Here is a 26820-nt window from a genome sequence, read left to right on the forward strand (position 1 = left end):
ATTTATTTCATTCTACAATTGTGGATAGCATTTTTTTGGTATGCTTAGGTTCACAATATTATATGACATTTTACACACAGCTATTACTGTTAACAATTTGGGTCGGCTTCTCACAGACATTGTCATTAACTTCGGGTGTTGTTTAGTTTGCAGTTTCATATCCTATCAAACACTTTTTCTCCATCATTGTCTTCTCCATTGTTTGAAAAATCTACTTTGTTGCACTTATGTATATATTATTATGCAATGGCTTATATACATGTTGATTGCAGCTTACATTTCCAAAACATATTTCAGAGCTGTTGGCGTGTAATTCCAGCTATTTGAACCTCGCAATTGCAGTACAGCCAACTACACATGTGTTGTCAAGTGACACATTTCAGCAGTCTGCATATAGTGTGCTGTTGTGTTGCTTTCTCCTTGAGATACCTACAAGTTGCAGTTTGTAGGTAGTGGTCATTTGCTGGTGTTATCAACAATGGGCAACCACAGTGAGGCACATCTTCAATGTTTTGTGTTTCATGACAGTGGTTGAATGTTCTAATAATGTCACTGTGGTACAAGCCAATCCAACAGGCACCTTCCCATATTGACAACTCTCTTTACAATAAAGTGACAATGTGCACACCATCTAAGCTTGAAATGACCCTTTGAGTCAAAGGTACAGATTGAACAATCTACAAAAGCTGCATTGTCTAATTCATGATAAGAGACAAAGTGAACTGAACAGATATTCAGAGATAGAGATTTATCGTGGCCAAAAGAGTATTGATAAAGATGTTTGTGATTTAAAAAAAAAACACCAACTATCAAGTCGTTAGCATGGTGGAAACTTTCTTTGAACCATTTATTTCATACCACAGAAATAACGATAGTTAGTATTAATATTTGCAAACAACAGACAGGTTACCAGAATTGATCTGAGTTTCCAGTTTATTTCCAAACCATTCCTTGTTATTGAAGGTTCTTCCTCATATAAGGAGATGAGAAAGATAATGTAATATGAAAGAATATAATAGTGCAGTAATCAGTGTGAGGTTAACATGGTTTTGGTTACTGCCGCATATGTTAACTGTCCCATCCATGTTTCACAATTTAGTTGTTCAATATTGCAAAGAATCTGTTTTTCATTGACACAACATATTTTCAGGCTGCCAGTTACTACTGTACCCAGCTAGGGTTTGAGCCAGTTGCATACAAAGGGCTTGAAACAGGATCTAGAAAAGTTGCAGCCCATGTTGTAAAACAAAATAAGGTAAGTTGTGTAACATATTTTTTCTACTATAAATAGGATTAAGTTATGATTGGCATACAAGACTCTTATAAGCTATGAGTGTGTTTGCAGCTATACGATCCATTACTTGAGCCTACAGTTTTTTATGTTTCTTTGTATATTGTCAATATAATGTAAATGGATGAATAAAAAATCTACTCACCAAGCAGCAGCAGGAGAATATGCACACAGAAAGGTCTAACTTTTACAAGTATATGGAGCCAGTGGCTCCTTCTTCTGGCAGAGTAGTTGAAGGGGGAGAGAGAGGAGTAAAGGAGAAGGACTGGAAAGTTTTAAGGAAAGGGATATAGTTGAGAAAAGTCACCAAGAGCCCTAGGTCAAGGAAGACTTACCAGACAGGATGAGAAGGAAAGACTGATTGTTGGGGACTGCACCAGATGGGATTTGAAAATCTGAGAGCTTAAAGATGGAAGACAGAGAAGTATGCAAGACAGAATACTAGCAAAACATCATGCAAGAGTAGATAAGAGTGAAAGAGTAAAAAGCTAAGTTTATTGTATGTATCAGAGGTTGCAGGGGGGGCAGAGAAAAATAGACAGGTCAGAAAATGAGAGATGTAGAAAATTAAAACAGATTGAAGAAAGGAGTAATTACTGTGAAGAAAAGCTGAGACAGAAGGAACTGACGTAAATTAAGATCAAATGGGTAGCAAGAACCAAGGACATGTTGTAGCATTAGTTTCCACATGCAGAATTCTGAGAAACTTGTGTCTGGGGAAAGAATCCATATGGTGTGTGTGGTGATACAGGTAAAGAGGTCATGACTGTCATGTTGTAAAGCATGCTCTGCAACAGCTTATTGTGTGTTGTCAGTATACATCCTCTGCCTATGCCAATTCATCCTGACTGATAACTGGGTGGTAGTCATGCCAATGCAAAAGGCTGGTATACAACATGTGTCATTTCAAAGGTGGCTCTCCCTTTGATAGTATATTATTTTCACTTGCAGGGCTGAAATAAGTGGTGGTAGGAGGGTGCATAGGGCAAGTTTTGAAGTGGGAATGGTCACAGGGGTAGGAGACATCAGGTAGGGAGATGGGTGCAGAAGGAACATAGGGTCTGACAAGGATATTGTGGAGATTGGGAGGGCAATGAAAAGCTATTCTAGGTGTGGTGGGCAAAATCTCAGACAGAATGGATTTGATTTCAGGGCATGATTTTAGGAAGTCATGGCCTTGTCCAAGAAGCTGATTAATACATTCAAGATCAGGATAATAATGGGTGACATATGCTCCAGGGTTGTTTTTGGGTGGTATCAACAGTACCAGGATTGAATGTGATGGCCTGAGAAATCTGCTTTTGAACGAGACTGTTGGGATAATTATGTCCAGTGAAGTCTGAGGTGGGAGTGGTGGTGTATTGCTGGAAAGAGTCTTTATCCAAACAAATACATTTGCCTTGAACGCTGAGACTGTGGAAGGGAACATTTGAGATAGAAAGGGTGGCAACTATCAGAATTTAAGCACTATAGTTTGTTAGTTGGTGTAATGTGGACAGTGGTGTGTAGCTGACCTTGGTGAGGATGAGATCAACATCGAGGAAAGTGGCATGGGCTTTGGAATAGGACCATGTGAAATTTAGCTAGGAAAAGGTATTAAGAGATTCCAGGAATTTTACAGGTCAGTCTTACCATGAGTCCATAAGGCCACAATGTCATCAATGTATGTAAACCAAACCATGGGTTGAAGACTTATGGATCCCAGTAAAGCCCCCTCCAAGCAAACTATGGAAAGGTTGGCTTAGGAAGGAGCCATCCTGGTTCCTATGGACATACCCCTGCCATCAAGATCCGATTGCTGTAATTCAAACTGACCTCAGTCCCTCCTAAAAACCTCAGGCCCCTCAAAAGGACTTACACTTCAGTCCGTAGAAATTCTTAACCCACCTAAACCACACACCCCACCTTTCTTCTTACTAATCTTAACCAACTTTATACTTACCAACAAGTACTTCACCTTTTTAGGGGTAGACATACAAACAGATAAGTGCTGTGACCTGGGAAGCAGGTTGGCTTCTTCCTATGCCAACTTTTTCATAGGTTGCTTGGAGGGGACTTACCTGGGATCCACAAGTTTTCAGCCCCCGGTTTGATTTAGATACACTGGTGACATCTTTACCGTACGGACTCATGGTGAGGCTGACCTGATAAAATTCCTGGAATCTCTAAATACCTCTTCCAAATTACATTTCACATTGTCATATTCTGAATCCCATGCCACTTTCCTTGATGTTGATCTCATCCTCGCTAAGGCCAGCTACACACTCCTGTCCACATTAAACCTACTGAAAAACAACAGTACTTACATTTTGACAATTGCCATCCTTCCCATGTCAAATGGTTCTTCTCATACAGCCTCAACATTCGAGGCAAACATATTTGTTTGGATTAAGACACTTTCCAACAATCACCACCACTCTCATCTCAGTTTTCACTGGACGAAATTATCCCAACAGCCTAGTTCAAAAGCAGATTTCCCAGGCCATCACATCCATTTCTTGTACTGCTAATCCCTCCAAACAACAGCTTTGGAGCACATTGCTTGTTACCCAGTATTATCCTGGTCTTGAATGTATTAATCAGCTTCTTTGAGAAGGCCATGACTTCTTCCTAAAATCATGCCCCAAAGTGAGATACATTCTGTCAGAGATTTTGCCCACCGCATCTAGATTAGCTTTTCATTGCCCTCCCAATCTCTGCAATATCCTTGTCAGACCCTATGCTCCTTCTGCACCCATCTCCCTACCCTATGGCTCCTATCCCTGTGACCATCCCCGCTACACGACTTGGCCTATGCTTCCTCCCGCCACCACTTATTCCAGCCCTGCAAGTGGAAAAACATATATTGTCAAAGGGAGAGCCACCTGTGAAATGACACATGTTGTATATCACCTGTTATGTAAATGCTGTTCGGCCTTTTACATTGGCATGACTACCAGCTAGTTATCAGTCAGGATGAATGGACATGGGCAGAGGATGTATATCAGCAACACACAATGTCCTGTTGCAGAGTATGCTTTACAATGTGACAGTCATGATCTTAGTGCTTGTTTCACCCCCCCCCCCCCCTCCCACCAAAATCTGAATTCTTCCCCCAGACACAGATTCTCAGAACTCTGCAGGTGAGAACTAGCGCTACAACTTTCCTTGGTTCTTGCACCCATCTGCCTTAATTTACTTTAATTGCTTAACTGCTCCTTTCTTCACTCCATTTTATGTTTTTACATCTTTCATTTTCTGACCTGTCTATTTCTTGCCGACCCCCCTCCCATCTCTGTTATATACAGTGCACTTAACTTTTCACTCTTATTAACTTGTGCAAAATGTTTTAGTAATTATCTCTGTCTCGCATATTACCCTGTCTTCCACCTTTAAGTTCTCAGGTTTTCAAATCTCATCTGGTGCAGTTCCCAACAATTAGTCTTTCCTTCTCATCCCATCAGGCAAGTCTTCCATGGCCTGGGGCTTTTCTGAACTGTACCCCTTTCTGTAAACATCTCCAGTCCTTTCCTTTCACCACTCTTCCTTCCCCTGCAACTTATCTGCCAGAATAAGAAGCCAATGGTGCTGAAAGCTTGTAAAAGTTAAACCTTTTTGTGTGTTTGTTCTCCTGCCATTGCTTGGTGAGTAGATTTTTTATCTATCCATTTACATTATATTATCAATAATTGATTATTGTCATTTGTATATTATCAGTTTCATAAACTCAAACAATTACATGCTACCAAGCACATGATGAAATAGCTTGACACGTATGTGTGATTTGTTGATTTCTAAACACATCTCTCACATAATTTTTCACATCTGACATTGTCAAGATAAGTTTATTTATCTTCTGCTGACTGAAAATTTTCAGAACTTATGTGTTAAATGGCTAGATTAAGGATTAAGTACCATATCTCCCCATTTAGTCAGAATGTGTTTGCTTTCATTTTCTGTGTGTGATTCATAATGTAAGTCAGTGCAGTCGTAGTTGCATCTTCATAAGAATATGAATCAAAATTCATGCACATAATATAATCATGCAAATAATATAATTCATGCACGTAATGTTGCCATTCTCACCATAAACATAAAATGTAATGTGTAGGAAGATTTATTATGACAATAGTTCTTATACGGAACTTCAGAACCTGTCACTTCTCAGTGAACTTTTTCCATCCATATAGAAGCCTTACATCATAGTCAGTACAACGTGTTGCGCATGCGCAGACCAAGGTTCAGCCTGACATGACTTTGCCCTGTCCTTCTCAGAACTGCTCGGTACAATGCATCACTTCATTTAGCAGTGCAATGCACCATAATTCGTTGTGGCATTTGCTGTGGCATTTTGCAGGCAGAATGACTTTCTTCAGTTCCACAGAATAATGGTGTCAGTGCTATGTATCTTTCGCTATTTAATCATGGTATAAAGGAAGTTCATAGATCAAATAGTTGTTTGCACAAAAAGAGGCAGGGTTGTGATCTATCATCCCAACATAAAAATGAATGGGAATCACAGAAGGAAAGGATGAGAATTCTCAATATCAGTTATGTAGTTGCAGAATCAATAGGTATCACAGATTTACTTTCGAATGGCATTACAACACCATGCAGAAAGAATTTAAGATTTAGTTGATGATGAAAGAGCAAAAAATTGCAATAACTGACAAAAAAATTCATATGGGATTTATTGTTCTGTATATCAAGCAGTACTTTTTGCTAAATTTACAAGCATGGAGCATGTGATGAAATTGGTGGCACAAATAGTAAAGTTTCTGGAGTCGCGTTCATTACTAGATCCTCAGTGTAACAATTGAAAGGAAGAGTATACATTATACAGGGTGAGTCACTAACTATTGCCACCTAGAATAACTCCAAAAGTATGATAGTAGCTGAAAAGTTTGTGGGACAAATGTTGCATGGGACAATGGGGGCCATAATATGACGATGGTTTCTTGTTGCTAGGTGGGATCCTATCAGAGATGGGATGCTATAGTTTGGTACTTATTTTCTGATAGCAGCTTTTGAGACGAATCCAATGATGTGTAACAGTAAGGTCTTTGAAGGTCAACAAAGGTCAAAAAGGTGGCATAAGACCCTCTGTAAATGGATGTTCATGCCACCTTTGTGACCTTCATTGACCTTCAAAGTCCTTACTGTTGCACATCATTGGATTTGTCTCAATAGCCGCTATCAGAAAATAAGTACCAAACTGTAGCATCTCATTTCAAAAAACGAAGTTGACCTTCATATCTCTGAAGCAACCCCACCTAGCAATGAAAAACCAACATCATATCATGGCCCCCGTTGTCCTATGCAACTTTTGTCCCACAAACTTTTCAGCTCCTATCATACTTTCAGAGTTATTTTTGGTGGAAATAGTTAGTGACTCACCCTGTATATTACAGCAAAGAATTTTGGTTAAATCAAGATGCATGCCTGGAACAACATTTAAAAATAAAATCACTTTCTGGAAGGGGCAACTTCTGACAAATAATTATCTATTTCTCTTAGCTTGCTGGCATTAAAGAAAGAGCAAATTTTGAGGAATACATTGTGGCATTGAAAGAATTACAGAAATAGTTTTCTGAATATTTTGAGGACACTGCCAGTCTTCCATCTTTTCTGAGCTGTTTTTGAGACTGTTTGCTGTTTCAGGAGAAAGTGCCACTGTACATGTGCAGATGGTACCAACTGAACTGCAGTGGTATTCCTGTATAGAAGGCAAATTTGTTAAGGATAAAACTATCCCAGGCCTCTAAGTTCTTTTCCTCAGGAAAACTTTCCACATCTCCATAACGGAGTTGCAAACATGATACAATATTTTGATCAACATATATTTATGAAAGGCTTTTTCTGATTATGGACATGATCAGTTACAGGGCAACCAGAGTGACAAAAATCTGCAAAATGCTCTGTGTCTGCCCATATGCCAATAGTCTGTAACAATTATAAATTTCATTATGTCTTCACTAAAGCAAAAACCATTAAATAATACTGAAGCTAGAACTTTCTGGCAGATTGAAACTGCGTGCCGGACCAAGACTTGAACTAGAGATCTTTGTGAAGAGCAGGGGACCTGAGTTTGAGTCTTGCAAGGAAGTTTCGTATCAGCACACACACTGCTGCAGAGAGAAAAATTGATTCTGGAAACAGCCCCCATGATGTGGCTAAGCAGTGTCTCTGCAATATTTTTTCTTTTGGGAGTCAAGTTTCACAGGAGAACTTCTGTGATGTTTGGAAGGTACGATATTAGCTACTGGCAGAAGTGAAGCTATAAGCAGGGGTCATGAGTCATGCTTAAGTAGCTTCCGTAGAAAACTTGCCTTTGAAAGGCAAAAGTTCTGAGTTTGAGTCTGAGTCTGGCACACAGTTTTAAGCTGTCAGGAAGTTTCATACCAGTGCACACTCTGCTGCAGAGTGAAAATTTCATTCCGAATATTAAAGCTTTTTTTGTTTGTAATCTGCGTTCTTATGAAATATGTAACCAGGCCAGATGCAAGATGTTCAGTGTTCCTTGCACATCTGCATTGCCATCTGAATGTGGAAAATTCAATTTACCCCTCTTCCTTCTCAGAAAGCAAGGTGTGATAATGGGGAAGTGTGCAGTCAGGCAACAGAATTTCGCTCGTGAGTGGGAGCACTGCAATCATGCAGAGGTTTTAGCAATCCCTGCCTCAGATCGATGGGAATTTGTTCTTAATGCAACATTGTTGATTTGTGTGTGGGGGGGAAGGGGGGGGAGCACTTGCTTGCACTCATGCACACCTTCACTCATGTGTTTGCAATCAGATTACACTGAATTTCATCGCAAAATTTTATATAGTTCATGAAGATGCTGTAACCATTTGATTATCTCTTTTATCTGCATCAGTATCTATGTCCTATAAAGAGATTTACAGTATCATTTGTCTATATTTTAAATGAAGATCTATAATAAATCAAAAAATGTAAGAATATGAAGGATAAATGAAACTGGACTACATGAACAAATAAAATTTTATTTCAAATAACAATAACATATTTAGCTTATTAGCATCTTAATCTGTAACAGATCCTGTTCCAATTTGTTTCTGCATATGAGCCCAATAATGAAGAAATGGGCAAGCACTTGGTCAAACATGGAGATGGAGTGAAAGATGTTGCATTTACAGTTGAAGATCTTGACACAATTGTAAAGGTAAGTATACTGCAGAAACATTTAGCGTATAGTGAAATTATTTTTGTTTTAGTTACAAAAGATTTTGTATTTTTATATGACCTTTCAGAGAGCCAAAGAACGTGGTGCAGTTATTGTTAAAGAAATTTGGGAAGAAAGTGATGATGATGGAATTGTTCGATTTGCAACAGTACAAACAGTAAGTAATAAAAATTAATATTCACGTATGAAGTACAGCCAGTGGTTATTCTACAATGCATATATAAATTTCTTTTGCATTTCTAAATATTTTACAGTATGGGGACACAACACACACTTTTGTGGAACGTGGCAATTACAAGGGTGCTTTCCTGCCAGGCTTCAGGAAAGTTACAAATAAAGATGGCCTTAGTAAAATATTGTAAGTATTTCAAACAAATTTTCTTTATACAGGGTGGAGGCATTAAAATAAAATAGGAAGCAAATAATTACAGAAAAGGAATTTAATTTCAGATGGCAGGAAATTAAAAGACACAGAGCAAAGGTGAAATATCACAGGACTTTGCATGAGTGGTTCCTTTGTTTAGCCATAGAGATGTGAAACAGATATGCAGATATTGGGCAGGATAGTCACCTAAGATAAAATGCCAAGAGAGAGACAGCATAACAACAGGATGTGGTGGAGTACCAACAATGAAATCTTAAATCTAGTTACATGCAAGACTGGAAAACTGCAGGGGAGGGGGTGGAGAGATAGCTATTATATCTGGTAGATATTGCAATAAATAGCCAGAAATAAGGGGAAGAGCTATAGGGGGAAAGAAAACAAAGAAACTAGGGAGGAAGCATAGATGAGATTCATTTTTTACATGGTTGTAACCCATAATAACTTTCTGATGTCAAACAGCACCCTGGCCATGACAGTGATCCCAATTTGGTCCACAACTGTCTCAGTTATCCTAGATAAACAATGGTGTATCTTATTTTCCACATTAAATATCAAAACATAACAACTGTTTATTTAGTCTGAACATAGCAGAAACTGATAATAAGAGCTAACCTAACAATGAACTGGTGGGATGGAACATGAAGAAGAAGAGAGAAAGAGGAGTAGGGATGGGAGAGGGGAGAGAGAAATACTATGAAAAGAGGAGTGCAAATGTGGGAAAAAGGGGAACAGCATGGAAAACATCACAAGACAAAAGGGAAATAACAAGGGCAAGTGAAGAAGGCAACTAAAAATAGGGAATACTAGAGACCTAGGTCAGGTGTCTGTGAGAACAGGGTATGTGCTGAAGGGACAGGTTCCACCTCTATAGCCCAGTGTAGCTGATGCTGAGAAGAAGTGGAGGGGAAGTTCCAAATGCAATGTATACTGAAGCTGCTGCTGAAACCATTCGTGTTGTGGGATGCAACATGTTCAACAATCAGGTGATGAAGTTTCTTGTTAGTGACAATTTGGCAGAGGATAGCTAGTTAACTGTCATACAGACACAAGACTGCACAGTAATCAGACCATGTAAGGCATATTAAGTGGATGATTTTACATACCTCCCTAGTTCAGATTAGATAGGAAAGGTCTTCAATTTGATTTCGGTATGAGTGGTGAATGGGTATATGAGTCGTCAACAGCGAAATGATCCATCAAGTGAAATATTTGCTCCAGGGATAACGTAAGGATGGATTAGAATATTACATAGGTTGTGTGGACAATGGACTAGTACTTTGTGGGATGTGGGTAGGATTCTGGGTATGCCATATTTCATCTTTAGGTGTAACAAGAGGAAGTCAAAGCTCTGTTCTGGGTGATCCTGGGTCATGAAGGAAACACCTATCAGTGCTGCTTCAACAATGCAGAAACTATATTCCTGCACTAACTAGGCAGGATATTATCTGTCTGTGAAGGCTTTGTCAAGGTTAACAGCCCATTTTGATTACTCCTGCTTCCCACTGAAGATGTGGTGTTCATAGGTTCCAAGACTATGTAAGATGGGGACTGATGTGGAACAGGTGACATCTGTCAAAATGGGGGCACTATTAATGTTAGCATTTTACATGGACAAAGGTCTTTATGGTGTCAATAGTTTAGAAGAAAAGGTGAAGCAGATTTGGTTGTAGATGTCACAGTTTTCGAGAAAAGAGCAGAGGGTCAAAATCATGAAGATATCATCAATGAATTTGAACCAGGCAAGGGATATGAAATGGTGAACACGTAGGAAGCGCTCCTCTATTTGACCATACACTCACTGACATAGGAATATGCAGTGCAAGTGCCTATGGCACTTCCACATATTTGTTTGTGTAACTGGGTTTCAAAGTAGATATAATTCTTGGTTAGAATGTAAAAGACGTCTGCATAAACAGATAAGGGAAGAAACAGTTCTGTGAAAATCTAGCTTTTCTCACTAGCAAGAGCAAAGTAAAATACAATTCACAAAACTACTGAGAGGAGAACAAGAAAGGAAAAGTAGAAGACATAGCAAAGGAAATTATTAAAACAGTACAAACTGCTACTGATCAGCAGGTCTCCAAGAAAAAGGCAGAAGATGTAGGAAATAAAACAGTGAGACAATTGACCAGTGGTTCAGGGTAACAGAGAAGAAGATATCTGGGGAATTAAGAGTGATGTGAACGAAACAAACTATACACAAGAACATCAATCAGTTCAACTTTGAATCTGTTTCATTTATCAAAAATGATATACCAATGACTGCAGAATCTTAATCACTCTGAGAGCAGAAGAAACTTCAACAGGATCTGCAACAACCTCAACAATATCAACACCAAGATTAAATTAGATTAGATTTACTTTCATTCCAATTGATCCGTAGTGAGGAGGTCCTCCAGGATGTAGATCATGTCAGAAAAACAGTAACACATGACAAATATTTACAATAAAACAAAAAAAAGCTTATGTTCCTTCCACAGGTCCCAAGGGGAATGATCGGCTTTTTCTTTTTTACAATGAACATCATATGAAAGGATCATTTTCCAACACTCATGTACTAAGATTGCATTAACGCACTGAATTTAAAATTAAAAAAAAAAAAATGTTGTTTTTACTTCTAAGGTAATAAACATAAAGTAGTACTACTACAATATTTATTTACAGTGAACACATTACTGAACTGGGATGGTGCAGAAGTTAGATTGTACTTTACACACACACACACACATACACACACACACACACACACACACACACACACACACACATGATCCATAAAGTGAAGTTGGAAACCCCTTACAAGTTCTGAACTGCATATAGTGTGTTTTTTCAAAGTTTAGTGACAAAGAATTGGTTAGGAACCAGTGATTAATGTCCACAAATCAGTTGGTTCTACTGAGAAATTCATCAATGGAGTAGGAGTTGGCCACCAATAAATCCTTTAGGCTTCTCTTAAACTGAATTTCATTGGTTGTTAAGCTTTTTATGGCTGCTGGCAAGTTATTGAAAATGTGTGTTCCTGAATAATGCACACCTTTTTGTACAAGAGTAAGTTACTTTAAATGTTTGTGAAGATTATTCTTATTTCTGGTATTGATTCCATGAACTGAGCTATTGGTTTGAAAAAGTGATATATTTTCTAATGACAAATTTCATTAAGAAATAAATAAATTGGGAAGCAGTAGTTAGTATCCCTAGTTCCATAAAGAGCCCTCTGCAGGATGTTCTTGAGTTCACACCACATATAACTCTTATCACACATTTTTGTGCTTGGAAAACTTTAGTTTGACTTGATGAATTACCCCAAAAAATAATCCCATATGACATTATGGAGTGAAAGTAAGCATAGTATGCCAGCTTTTTCATTTTTATATACCCTATGTCTGACAAAATTTTCATTGCAAATAGAGCTTTGTTTAGACGCTTCAGCAGTTCTGTGGTGTGATCCTCTCAGTTGAATTTATTATCAGGCTGTAATCTCAAGAATTTATCACTGTCCACTTCTTCTATCTGCTTGTCATCATATGTTAGGCATATACTGCCCGCCCGCTTAGCCAAGCGGGCTAACACATGGCTTTCCAGAGCGGGAAGGAGCTCCTGGTCCTCGGCATGAATCCACCCAGTGGACTTGTGTCGAGGTCCGGTGAGCCGGCCAGTCTGTGGATGGTTCTTAGGCGGTTTTCCATCTGCCTCGGTGAATGCGGGCTGGTTCTCTTCATTCCGCCTCAGCTACACTATGTCGGCGATTGCTGCACAAACAAGTTCTCCACATACGTAAAGATTTTATGATGGACATTACTTCTGCTGGGATAGTGAGGGTCAAATTCATATTACGGAAGTTCGTACCGACTAAGGTCCAAAGCGAGGGGAAAGATCCACCGTGGTATAACAATCATGTACGAAAGGTACTACGGAAACAAAGAAAGCTTCATCATAGGTTTAAGAGTAGTCGAATCATAGCTGATAAGGAAAAGCTGAACGAAGCGAAAAAGAGCGTAAAGAGAGCAATGAGAGAAGCATTCAACGAATTCGAACATAAAACATTGGCAAACAATCTAAACAAGAACCCTAAAAAGTTTTGGTCATATGTAAAATCGGTAAGCGGATCTAAATCCCCTATTCAGTCACTCGTTGACCACGATGGCACCGAAACAGAGGACGACCGAAGAAAGGCAGAAATACTGAATTCAGTGTTCCGAAACTGTTTCACTGCGGAAAATCGTAACACGGTCCCTGACTTCAGCCATCGCACGGACGCCAAAATGGAAAATATTGAAATAAACGATATCGGAATTGAAAAACAACTGCTATCACTTAGTAGCGGAAAAGCATCCGGACCAGACGAGATACCCTTAAGATTCTACAGTGATTATGCTAAAGAACTTGCCCCCTTTCTATCAGCAATTTATCGTAGATCGCTGGAAGAACGTAAAGTACCTAGCGACTGGAAGAAAGCGCAGGTCGTTCCCATTTTCAAGAAGGGTCATAAATCAGATGCGAATAATTATAGGCCTATTTCGCTTACGTCAATCTGTTGTAGAATAATGGAACATGTTTTGTGTTCTCGTATTATGATGTTCTTAGATAATACAAATCTCCTTCATCATAACCAACATGGATTCCGCAAACAGAGATCATGTGAAACTCAGCTCGCCCTATTTGCCCAAGAAATTCACAGTGCCGTAGACACTGGCGAGCAGATTGATGCCGTATTCCTGGACTTCAGGAAGGCATTTGATACGGTTCCGCACTTACGTTTAGTGAAAAAAAATACGAGCTTACGGAATATCGGACCAGGTTTGTGATTGGATTCAGGATTTCCTAGAAGAAAGAACACAACATGTCATTCTTAACGGTTCAAAATCTGCAGATGTAGAGGTAATTTCGGGAGTACCACAGGGAAGCGTGATAGGGCCTTTATTGTTTACAATTACCAGGTTGGATTAATAGAAGAGATAGACATGATCCAGCGAAAAGCAGCGCGATTCGTCATGGGGACATTTAGTCAGCGCGAGAGCATTACGGAGATGCTGAACAAGCTCCAGTGGCGGACACTTCAAGAAAGGCGTTACGCAATACGGAGAGGTTTATTATCGAAATTACGAGAGAGCACATTCCGGGAAGAGATGGGCAACATATTACTACCGCCCACATATATCTCGCGTAATGATCACAACGAAAAGATCCGAGAAATTAGAGCAAATACGGAGACTTACAAGCAGTCGTTCTTCCCACGCACAATTCGTGAATGGAACAGGGAAGGGGGGATCAGATAGTGGTACAATAAGTACCCTCCGCCACACACCATAAGGTGGCTCGCGGAGTATAGATGTAGATGTAGATGTACTTGAAACGTCTGGTCTGAGGTATCCCACGGTAGCATCTACAGAACCTGACAACTTCATCTTTTCCATAACAGTTATAAAATGTTTGTTAAAAAGTTCTGCAACACTGTACACATCTGTCACCAATGTGTCATTTACTCTTAATGCTATTTGCCCCTCTTCATGTCTGCTTCTACCAGTCTCCTGTTTCACTATATCCCATATTGTCTTTATTTTGTTATCTGATATGACTAGCTTTTCCTTGTGATATATTTGCTTTGATGTCTGTATTACAGTCTTTTTTCAGTATTTCTTGTAATGTGCTATAGCATCAACATCAAGACTGTTTCAGACTGACAGAAACAGTTTTCTCTTTGTTTTACAAGATACCTCTATTCCTTGAGTAATCCATGGCTTCTTTGAAGACTTTGCTCTAACCTTGGTTACTTTTGGGGGAAAACAGTGTTCAAATACAGTAAGCACTTTATTAGCAAAGGTGTTGTATTTTTCATTCATGCCATGAGCACTGTAAACATCACTCGATTGAATGTCCCTGAGGAGTGCCCTAAAATAATCAATTTTTAGATTATTGTTTACCCTCTTGAGTTCAGATTTAATAGATTCTACATTTTACATCCTGTTCAGTATTATAATTTAACAGAAGGAACTGCATGTCATGGTCTGAGAGGCCATTGACTATTGGTTTTGTAATATAATTTTGTTCATTGGATGTTTCTATAAGGATATTAACAATGGCTGTTTGTGAGCAATTGGCTACCCTAGGTGAAAACTTTACAGTGGGAATTAAGTTGAATGATAGTGTTACTATCTCAAATAAGTTCTTATTGGGAGAGTCTTTAAGGAAATCTACATTGAAGACATCAGCAACCACTATTTCTTTGTTTTTGGTTGGCCTTTTACATTGGCTTGACTACCACTCAGTTATCAATCATGATGAATGGGCATAGGCAGAGAGTATATACAGGCAACACACAGTATCCTGTTGCAGAGCATTCTGTACAGCATGACAGTCATGACCTTGGTGCCTTTTCACCACTCGCGCCATCTGGATTCTTCCCCCAGATGCCAGTTTCTCAGAACTCCGCAGGTGGGAACTGGCACTACAACATGTCCTTAGTTCTTGCCACTCACCTGGCCTTAATTTATATTAATACCTTCTGTCTCAGCATTTATTTGCAGTAACTATGAGGTTTTTGATTCCTGACTCATCATTTTTGCAGTAGCACCCAGTGACTTAAATTGGAAACTCGTTTGTGACAACAAATGATAAGTCATAAATTTAAATGTTGCTCTTCTGCTGATGATTTATAAAGCAATGAAGGGTTCATTTTTGCACTTGTGTTAACACAATGGTCAAAGCAAAAAGTAAGGTGTATAAACTAACTTTTTTTAACTGCTGACAACAATGTAAAACTGTACTTAAGAGAAAATCATTCTACAGAAAGGAGCAGTATCTCTAAAAAATAATATAAAAGATTCCAGAATTTGTAGAGAGCCTTAGAAAGATTTTCAAAACTTTGTAAGCTGTAACAAAAAGAGAAAAGTCTCTTGGAACACATATTTAATAAGCGGGAGTGTCAAACTTTTATTCTTGTCTGTCTGATTCTGGGAAATTGCAGTAATTATTCTGAAAGCTGGAAACCTAACATTTGTTTTCATGCATGTCTGTTACTTGTATTCTTTTTTTTGCTCTTTTCTAAGTCTGTGAGTTTCTGATACTGATTTTTATTTGAGAATCTGCAGAGCTTTTTACTTCTTTCAATTATTTAATTATATATTTTGGAAACTGGTTTCATCTTATTGTTCTGTCTTCACAGATTAGGCCTATCAACCTGTTCTGGCCACAGTTCAAGGAAACTGGCTCTATGTGTTTAAATTCTCTACTTGTTTTAGGCCTCCTGGGAGACTTGATTTCATAGATCATGTTGTTGGAAATCAGCCAGATCTACAAATGGAATCAGTTGCTAAATGGTAAGTTATGTAAACTCTATTTGAAATACTAATACATGAAAATCACAATTTTGCTAATCCACTTATTAATTACAGGTATGAAAAGAATTTGATGTTTCATAGATTTTGGTCTGTTGATGATTCCCAGATTCATTCACAGTATTCCGCTTTACGATCAATTGTGATGACAAATTGGGAAGAAACAATCAAGGTAAAAGCAAAGTGCTTTAAATGTTAGTTATAATATATTAATATGCTAGTTGTAATATACTGCCATCACTATAGAAGAGGGGAATTCATTCATTCATTTTTTCAGCAATGACCTCACATCTTCAGTCCAAATAAAAACAGGCCTTTTAATTTAGGCATTAAAGGTATTAGATTTTTTTGAGTGCTGCAGAAAATAGGGTTTTTGCAAGTGATTGGATGATGTGAAAATCAGGCAGTAATATGTGCATGTGACTGTGATCAAAAGCCAGCAGCTGTTTGGTTATCTCCAGGCTTTGATGAAGGTGTGCAAAAAAAGAAAGAGTAACAGGCCTCTGAGATAATCAAGTAATACCGTCAGAAAAAAGTTAGTCAAGAGTAACATAAAGAAGAGTTACTACACTACCTATGTCATGTTCCATCAAATTATATGAATTGGGCTCCATACTGTTACCATAATGTTACATGTGCTTCCCACCACTTATTCTTGTGATGGACGTGGTAATTAGACCATATAGTAATTTTGTATTGCTTGTAATTGAGGAAGACCAAGATGATGTTACACTCATTGCCAAGAAGATAAATACCAAACACCAGTTTGAAGATTGTCATTCTTCTTCAGGAATATTAATATGTCCCGAATGTAGCATTTCACTATACCAAAAAGTGCAGATCTTAGAAATTTCAGAGGTGCAGTTAGGATAGTTGATGTATAAAAATGAGACACACAGTGCATACTTTTTGGAACTATTAGTTGCTTCAGTGAAGAGGAGAGAGGATTAGGTTGAATAAGGTTAAAAAAAGTAGGATAGGTCTTTCAGACCCCAGGACGAGAGACATCCACCTTTAATGAGGATGAGGCTAGATAAAGATGAAGGCTGATGCATCAAGAGGGTAGGTCAGAGACAATATAGTGGTAAGCATTTTGCTAGCTTCAGTGTTTAGATAAAGGCTCTAAACTGTGACAATTTTAGGCCAGAGATAAGGACACTAGACTGAAGCTGGCACAGTGCTTACCTCTGTTTCCTCTCTCTCTGATGCTTCTTCCATCGATTTATGTCAAACCTTGTCCTCATTACAGGTAGTTGTCTCCCATCTGGGGACTGTGTGACCTGCACTTTGTTTTTAACCATATCCAATCTTACTTTCTCTCTTCCTCAATAATGGAGCTCTTAGTTCAGTGTGTGTTTTGTTTTCTTTTATATGTGTCATGGATATTTTAATATACAACAAAAATTACATGTTTTAAGTCCAGTACAGGAATATGATGATACAGTTAGTATGCAATACATGTGATGGGTCATAATTTTGGTTGACAATGATAGTGTGTAAGTTTGACTGTGGACTGGGAATACTGAGTCATGATAACAAAGCATATGTTCTGACACGCTGGCAGGAACTTTACAGTAACATTGCTTTAATTTAATAATGTAAACATTACTCAGTCAGTGCACATACCTTGTACACTAAATGATGAAACAGATGTAATGCTGACATTTTTTTAACCAAACATTTATTTTTCAGATGCCAATCAATGAGCCTGCTCCTGGAAAGAAGAAGAGCCAGATTGAAGAATATGTAGATTATTATGGAGGAGCTGGAGTTCAGCACATTGCTCTCAACACACAAGATATTATCAGTTCTGTGAGTAATTTCATTTATATTTTTTGCTCATCAAAATAAAATATTTAGTAATTTATTTTTTTGGATTCAAAGTGCATTTATGCACAAAAATCACCATTCTAATCATAAAAAATCAGATGTGTCAATTATTTCTGACAGTAATCTGAAATGAGGGAAGGAACAGTGATCAGAATGTAATGATCCATTGATGACCATATCATTTGAGATAGAATACAATATCAGACAGGGAAAGGATTAGGGAAAGAAACTGGATGTGCCTTTTTCACAGGAACCATCATGGCAGTCATCATAATTTATTCCAGGAAACCATGGAAAACCTCAGTTGTATGTGGATTTGAACATTCCTGCATGAGAGTTCAGTAGCTTAATAACTTAACAGCCTAACTTTGTTGGAAATGAACATACTTATGAGATCCAAACACTAGCATTTGAATTCATGTTATTGCTATTTAAAATTTATTCATTGATCATTATTGGGAGTTGTAATAAATGTTGAGTGCATATGTAAAAGCAGTGATGTATGTGTTTCACTCTCTGTAACAGCAGTGCCATGCTCAGGAATTGCAATTAGACAAGTGAGAAGTCTCTTAACTTCTGCTCTTCATCAGTCCAAATCTCTCTCTACCTGCAGCTTATGCCAAGTCTCATATGCGTGTTTTCATTCTGAATCTTATTGCACTGTACCATTATCATTTCCCTTATTTGAAAAATTAATGATTCAAAATGCTTAGCAAATATGAGATGTTTACTTTTTTCTCTGCAAAATCCGTTTTGGCACTTTGAGAGTTTGTTCTTTAGGTAAGAGAGTGTCATGCCCCTCATTATTTTTTTATATGTTCATATTCAAGAGCCATCCTTAGCTGATGCCTTCTCCACATGAGATTAATGCTTTAATCAACAGATACTTGAGCTCAGTTTCTAGTATATTCTGCAACTGACAAAAGTGCTGCATTCCTCTATTACACACAAAGGTAGAAATTCCAGTAAGAGAAAAAAATGATGTTCTTATATCCAGTAACACCCAAAGAGTAAAATGACCTGTGGATTTGATGGTATCCCTGATAAAATTATTAAATGTAGTGCTGATAATATTATCTCTCAACTTGTTAATATAATCAATGACTTCTTTGCAACAGGAGTGTTTCCAAGTAGACTTAAGCTATCAATAGTAATACCAGTCTATAAAAGTGGGTACAAGTTTGACATTAGAAATTTGAGACCACTGTCACTATTAGCTGTATTTTCCAAAGTAATTGAAAGACTTATGTACAGTATTTTACTAGACTTTTTGAACAGACACAAAGTTCTTGTGACTGCACAGAATGGTTTCAGTAAAGCTAATAATTGGAGACAACTCTCTTCAATTTCCTAAAACTTGTTTGCAAAGCTAGAGAGCATAATGAACTAAACTGTGGATTGGTTTTGGACCTTTCCAAAGCTTTTAACCTTATAAATCATGACCTAATACTTTTAAAACTATATATTTATGGTACCCATGGTGTATCCTATGAGTGATTCAAGTCATATTTATTTGATAGGAAACGGAGAGTGGAAATTTATCAGGAAGGAAAAGTTTACCATTCTGAATATAAAAAAAGTTAATTACGGAGTACCTTAGGATACAATAGTGGACCCATTGTTGTACTTGCTTTTCATTAATGACCTGCCACAGCAGTTTTCAACAGCAGATACGGTATTATTTGCATGCAGGTGATACGAGTGTAATTATGAAAGAAACAAATGATTAGGATTCTGAATTGGAGCAGAAAATTGACAAAACAGTACAAGTAGCACAAAAATGATTTAAAGACAATTATCTAATCATTAATGGTAAGAAAACTGTATGGATAAATTTCAACCACCTAAGAAATTAAAGTAAAACCCATGTAAAGGTTACGTTAGGGAATTGACAAATTCAGGAAAGGAATGATATAGAATTTTTAAGATTATGGGTGGATGGTCACCTAGGAAGGGAAAACATGTAGAAATGCTTTTGAAAAGTTAAGCATGTACAGTTACATATTAAGAATGCTCAGAGATTGTTGCAATGATGAAACAATATTAAGTACTCATTTAACCCATATGCATAGTCTACTAAGGTATTATATAGGCTACCATTCTGGGGAAATTCCACTTTTGCAAAACAATCATTTAAACTTCAGAAGAAAGCTGCAAGATTAATAAAAGTTGTTACTTATGGAGAATCATGTAAAGGTGTTCTTAAAGAATTAAAACTTATGAGCCTGTTGTCTAATTTATAATTGAAAATATGTTTAATTTAAACTTATTGAGAGTTTTCAACTTTGAACAGTTATCAAACAAGAAAGAAATGACTTTTATAGGGATGGACACTCAAAATCAGTATATTGGGACAGTATATTATATAGACCAAAAATTAATTTTGATGCATTGCCAGATATGATCAAAAGAATACCAGATTTTAATATGCCTAAAAGAGAAGTAAATGATCTACTAATAATCCACAGCTTCTAATAGCATAATGAATATTTAGAATACTGCTCAAATCTATAGTTTCTACCTCATTATCTGACTACTTGGAAATGTATAATTATCAAAGCCGTTCTAGATAACAAAACTCCTTTTACTAATGTATTCCTATTAATTAATGTGTGTAAGTATGTGTCTTTTGTGCCATGCATGTGGATATTAATTTCTATTTTATGATACATATTTAACTAGAATATTTCATTGATAAAATCAGTCAAGAGATTTCAAGATGTGCTGATAAGAAAAAAGCAGTCAATCTAGAAGTTACAACTTACATGTGACTATATTTGCATGTATAAAATGTTATACTGTGTTGGATCTTGACAAATCCTGTAACTGGCATGTGATAAAATGAGAAGTCAATAACTAAAAACCATCAAATCAAATTGTACAGTGCACTGCCAGTGACTTGGGAATTTGAAAACAAAGCTCTTATATTTTTTCTATAATACAGAATCCTTCCTCATATACCCCCAACAGGTCAGTGAACCGTTCAGGACTGTCCATCATGCCTTTCCCTTCTGCTATCTTTTGGGCTCATTTTCAACCACAGACTTTCCACTTTTCCTCCATACTCGAATAAAGTGCCTTATGATATAAAAGTTTAAATGGATGTTATAGAATATTAACTATATAATTTGCCTAATGATTGCCTCTGTTGATTGGTTAGTGTGGTATGTTTACTTGATTTATACCTTTTCTTTAGTTCGATTATATTTCTGTTTTTTATATAAGGAATGTAAAGTCACTACACTGAGTTTTAAATAATGAATTTAAATTTTATTTGTGTTAGTTGTTGTCTCTTAGTATAGAATTCATTTTTATGGTTTTTATTTCTTTTTTTACAGATAACAAATTTAAAACAAAGAGGGATGGAGTTCCTATCAGTTCCAGATAGTTATTATAAAATGTTGAAAGAAAGACTGGAGAATGATAATGTAAATATCATGGAAGATCTTGAGACTTTGCAGGTATTATCTCACAGCAAAAATTTTATAAGTATTTGACCACATGAGTGCATGCAGAGTGTAATTATACCCTCCTGATGTATATAAATAAGAAGGCATCCTAAGAGTCTGACTCATGCAGTATTACTACTCTCCTCTAAAAACATTTGTAACCTACAATTACAGATGAATTCAGCTACTAGTAGTCCTCACAAAAACTTCTCAATGAATTGTCAATGGCAGAATGCACAACCAGTTTATCAGCATTTTAATTTGATAGCTAGCCAGTAAGCAACCTCTAACATTGAAAATTTGTTACTGTCATGTGAATCAGTATTGTACATACAGGGCAAACGTTTCTAGAAAGGTATTGCAAAATTTAGAAGCTCTACAACAAACTGAAAATATGAAGGCCCATTTTCAATTTGTTATAAACAACCACTTCTGTTTTAAAATTTATCAGTTGTTATTGTTAAAGCAACAACAACTCATAAATTGATCAAGTAGTTTATTTACAGTGACCGCAACAAGAATGGTATTGTGACAAAAAGGAAAATCAACATGAAAGGTTTTGTTGGATTATTTTTTATGATTTTCATAAGGCCCAAGCTTGACAACAATTCTACAAATCACTTTGTTAATCTTCTGGTAATTAATCACCTTCAGGACAGACTGTTTAAATTTACTTTACAGAATTTTGTCATGGTCATTCTGCCATAGGTGCTGAATTTTGTGAAGGGCAGCCAAAACCACTTGTTCTTCTAAAAAACGATTATTGCTCTTCAACAACTCATGAGGATGTGCATGTAGTTTACCATAAGTTAGAGGCATCCTTAGACACCAGAAAGACTGTGTGTACATTTATCTGTGAAAAAGATCTGTTTCTGATGGATTCCACACAATCTGATTGAAATACACAATGAGCTCATGTAAACTGGCATCAGGAAATGCTAATTCCATGTACAGCATCACAATGCATGATGAAACTTGGACATATTCATAAAAGCTGCAAAAAAAGTAGTAATCAACTTTATGCATGTTTCAAGGTGAACCAAAATCAGTGAAAGTGGTTTGTTTGTGAAGTGCTACGAAGAAAATGATTACTTGTTTCTTTAGTTACACTGGATATGTAATGATCATTGGTTTAGAGGACCAACAACAATTAATAGACAAGAGTTTGTTTGCCTTAAGTTAGCTATGAAATCAGGAAAAATAACTGAAAATATCACATCATTCTTCATCATGACAACACCAGCTGTCACACAGGATGCCAATTGATTGTTAGATGGAGGAAAACAAATGAATGTCTCAGTCTGCGTTTACCCAATTTATCACTGGAGTACTACTTGTTGTCCCCTTATAAGGGCAGCACTTTTAGTCATAACAAGTAACTTTTCAAACCCTCTTTTTAAATACCAAACTCAAAATGGAGAAAATGTGTACAAAAGTAAATTTTATGGGCTAAAATCTGAGAACCAATCAAATGATTTGTACCAAAAAATGTGTTTCTTTCACCATTTTTGTAAAAACTTAAAAGGTGGCCCTCATAAGGATTCTGACCATCAACATAAACAAATTCTGTTTAACGTGGACTTGAAACCATGGTGTAATTTGACATTTTTCACAGTAACAAATTATTGCCAGTGCTAAAAGAAGTGAATATCTTGAAGGGTTCATTCTTTATGATGTAAATTATTCTTATTAAATGTCTAAAATAAACAATTTGAAAGCTGCATGTTTGTGGTTTACAGGCATATAGCTGGTTTACAGTTAAATACCACTCTTTATTTCACACCCACAATGTGTTATTCCAGATTATTTAGACATTTCTTAATCTGAATATCTCAAATAAGAAATGCAAAATGTCCGAGTTATTTTCTTAACATATTATATAGGCACCTTTGAAATGTACGTCACTGTCATAAGTATATATCCACTACAGATTTTACCAGGCACTCTCAAATAACATTTATGTCCACATGACTGTGAATGTTATAATTAAACATCCAGATTACACTATGAAACTGTGAAGCTTCATATATACATAATACATAGTTAATACACTAAAAGCATGTTAAAACAAGTTCATATACTCATCTTTAATGGATGTTAAAGTGAGTGTAAACAAAATTGTGGAAGTTTTTAAGTAGAATATCTTGTTGGCACCCTATAATGTGTTATAACATTTATTTGGTCTTTTCTCTTAAGTTTCTGTGATTATTCTTGAGCCTCATTTGCTCTATATGGGAGTATGGTACTCAAGCCCTTGCTTTAGTCCTCATAAATGCTCTCTTGGAGGGATACGTTGAACAATTGCTGAACATATGTCTTTCAATTTCTTTCCTACCTTCAAAATTTTAGTATTCTTTCAGATAAACATAATGTACAATTCTTTCAAATCTGATGCACTGACAATATCAGGAATGGTTATGGTTAGTTAATTAGAAAGTGTCTCTGAGTTCATGGAGTCTGAAATATTTATGTATAGAAATGTCGGCCAACAGTCCACAGATAGGGCGATAGTGTCAGTAATAAGATTAAAGTTCAAAGTGTTTGATGTTAACCAATTAAAAACCCATTTAGATGGTGCCTTGGCTATTAGTATCAGATTTGTATCACTATTGAATGTTATGATTTCTGGAAACCTTTTAACAATTTTGAAAGTAATCACCTTTTGAAAATATAAGTAATTGGATAGACAAAAAATCTATTCACCAAGTAGTGGTTGGAGAACACACATACAAACAAGGTATTTCAATTTGCTAGCTTTTGGAGGCAGTGGCTCCTTCTTCTGGCAAAAGGGTTGAAGGAGGAGGAGGATGGGTGAAAGAAAGGGACATGTGAGGTTTAGGAAAGGGGTAGAGTTCAGAAAAGTTGCCCAGAAACCTGGGTCAGGGTGACTTACCAGACGGGATGAGAAGGAAAGAAGTTTTCACATTTCTTTCATAAATCTTTTAAATGGTTTCAGGCAAATTTTGCACCCAAGCTCTCTTCATCTGTATCTCTTTCTGGGCTAATGTAATATTAACCTAAGTTTAAAATCAGCTAGTTATTTTCCATAATTTTGTAGCATAAGGTTTGCTTATGACATTGTAATTATGTCAGAGACAGCAAAGAACTTGGAAGAGCAGTTGAATGGAATGGACAGTGTCTTGAAAGGAAGATATAATATGAACATCAACAAAAGCAAATCAAGGATAATGGAATGTAGTCAAATTGAATCAGGTGATGCCTAGGGAATTACATTAGGAAATGAGACACTTAAAACAGCAGATCAGTTTTGCTATTTGGGTAGCAAAATAACTAATGATGAATGAAGTAGAAAGGATATAAAATGCAGAATAGCAATGGCAAGAAAAGCATTTTAGAAGAGAAATTCATTAACATCAAATATAGATTCAAGTGTTAGGAAGCCTTGTCTGAAGATATTTGTCTGGAGTGTGCCATCTGCCATGTGAGGAAGTGAAACATGGATGATAAACAGTTTAGACAAAAATAAACTAGAAGCTTTTGAAATATGGTGCTACAGAATAATGCTGAAGATTGGATGGCTAGAACATGTAACCAATGAGGAGACAGTGAACAGAATTGGGGAAACAAGGAATTTGTGGCACAACTTGACCGAAGAAAGGGATTGGTTGATAGGACATATTTTGAGACTTAAAGGGACCACCAACTTAGTATTGGAGGAAAGTGTGGGGAGTAAATATCATAGAGGAAGACCAAGAGATGAATGCAGTAAACAGATTCAGAAGGATGTAGGTTGCAGTAGTTATTCAAAGGCAAATAGGCTACCACAGGATAGAGTAGCAGTCTTCAGACTGATGACCACAACAACACCTGGGACAACTACTAGAAGTTTCCAGATTATTTGTGTTTTCAGTTGATATTCTCCCAAACACTTGATAATTCAGTGTTAGTAATCATCAAAACCACACTATAAATAAAACATTCAGAAGTACAAATATGTAAACCAGAAGATGAAAGATCTAGTGAATTATAACTCAGAGAGATAATAAATTAAACCTGCAGTGAAAAATCTGAATAGACAACTTAGTTCTTACATTACTCTTAGGTATTCACCAGGGTCAAAAAAATCTGAGGAAATAATATTATAAATTATGAGAGATAATTGTTGGTCACTATTTACATTCAGGATGTGAAATATGTGTACAGACAGATATAAAAGAAAAAGTGACACACCTAGCTTCCTGCCTCAGAGATGAGTGTGCAATAGGTTGGCAAAGTTTAAAAGGAAGGGCAGGTCACTCAGATCCCAGGATGAGAGGCACTCACCTGTAGTGAGAACAAGGGTAGGCAAAGATGAAATGGGACGTGTAATAGTCTCTCTGAACTATTAGTTCCAAAAGCTAGGAAGTGTATCACTTTTACTTTTACGTATGTCTGTTGGCAGTACTACACATTCTCCCTGTTAAATATGAATATAGGTCAGCAATTTTACCCCATAACATATTAATTTCCTAGGTGGAATTTTCCTTCAATATAACTGAGGAAATAATTTTGGATACAGTGTTATGAGCTTATGCTCTATGACAGTCAGTGAAAAATCATAACTTGTTTAATTTCAGGAGCTCAAAATTTTAATTGACTATGATGAAAATGGTTACCTGTTGCAAATATTTACCAAGAATATGCAAGATCGACCAACTCTGTTTCTTGAAGTGATTCAGAGACATAATCATAATGTAAGTTCAACTAATATGTGCCACATAATATATTTATTTTAGGTTTTTTTTATTTATTAAATATGTCATACATATTTTCAGGGATTTGGTGCAGGCAATTTTAAGGCCCTATTTGAAGCCATTGAAATAGAACAAGCTGAAAGAGGAAATCTCTGATGTTGTGATAGCATATGCAGGTTCATAATGTGGACAACTAGTGCACATATTACACTGATGCAGTGTTCATGTTCATGATTTGTATTTAGATTTCATTTTCTGGAGAGACAGGAGTTACCTGTAGAGAAAAAAATTGATTACAGCCTACATTGTCCCTCACAATGTAATGTATATACCACATACTAAAGTATCTTTAAACACTATACTTCAAAGTGAAATGATAAATCTTTTGTAATACTGGTAGATTTATTAAATAAAGATTTTTAATTTATACATTTATTTATTGTTTTTTCTGTTATGATGTAAAATCTTTCCTTCTAATGGTGACTGAGTGTCTTAGAATTGTGTAGTTATCATGGAAATTCCAGGGTGGAAACAAACAAAAAAATCAGAAATGGCAACTACTCACTTGCAGCTGAATCATGTGTGGTGTGCATATATACATACATATAAGCAAGTTTCACTAGCTTTTGAGATTTTTCAGGAGATGTAGTGTTT

At 36.6% G+C, this 26820-nt stretch overlaps 1 protein-coding gene across 1 annotated transcript in view; it reads left to right on the top strand.

Moving 5' to 3' along the window:
- LOC126461887 (4-hydroxyphenylpyruvate dioxygenase) overlaps positions 1-26601 on the top strand; it is a 142619-nt gene extending 116018 nt beyond the window's left edge. The window contains exons 4-13 of the mRNA XM_050096031.1: positions 1151-1255; positions 8328-8453; positions 8542-8631; positions 8729-8832; positions 16098-16175; positions 16251-16365; positions 17886-18005; positions 21362-21484; positions 26050-26166; positions 26248-26601. Of these exons, the coding sequence (XP_049951988.1) occupies positions 1151-1255; positions 8328-8453; positions 8542-8631; positions 8729-8832; positions 16098-16175; positions 16251-16365; positions 17886-18005; positions 21362-21484; positions 26050-26166; positions 26248-26322 (1053 nt within the window). The 3' untranslated portion in view covers positions 26323-26601. The remainder of the gene's footprint in view (positions 1-1150; positions 1256-8327; positions 8454-8541; positions 8632-8728; positions 8833-16097; positions 16176-16250; positions 16366-17885; positions 18006-21361; positions 21485-26049; positions 26167-26247) is intronic.
- The last annotated feature ends 219 nt before the right edge of the window (positions 26602-26820 follow it).

The sequence above is a fragment of the Schistocerca serialis genome, chromosome 1, assembly GCF_023864345.2.
Source record: "Schistocerca serialis cubense isolate TAMUIC-IGC-003099 chromosome 1, iqSchSeri2.2, whole genome shotgun sequence".
NCBI classification, from domain to species: domain Eukaryota; kingdom Metazoa; phylum Arthropoda; class Insecta; order Orthoptera; family Acrididae; genus Schistocerca; species Schistocerca serialis.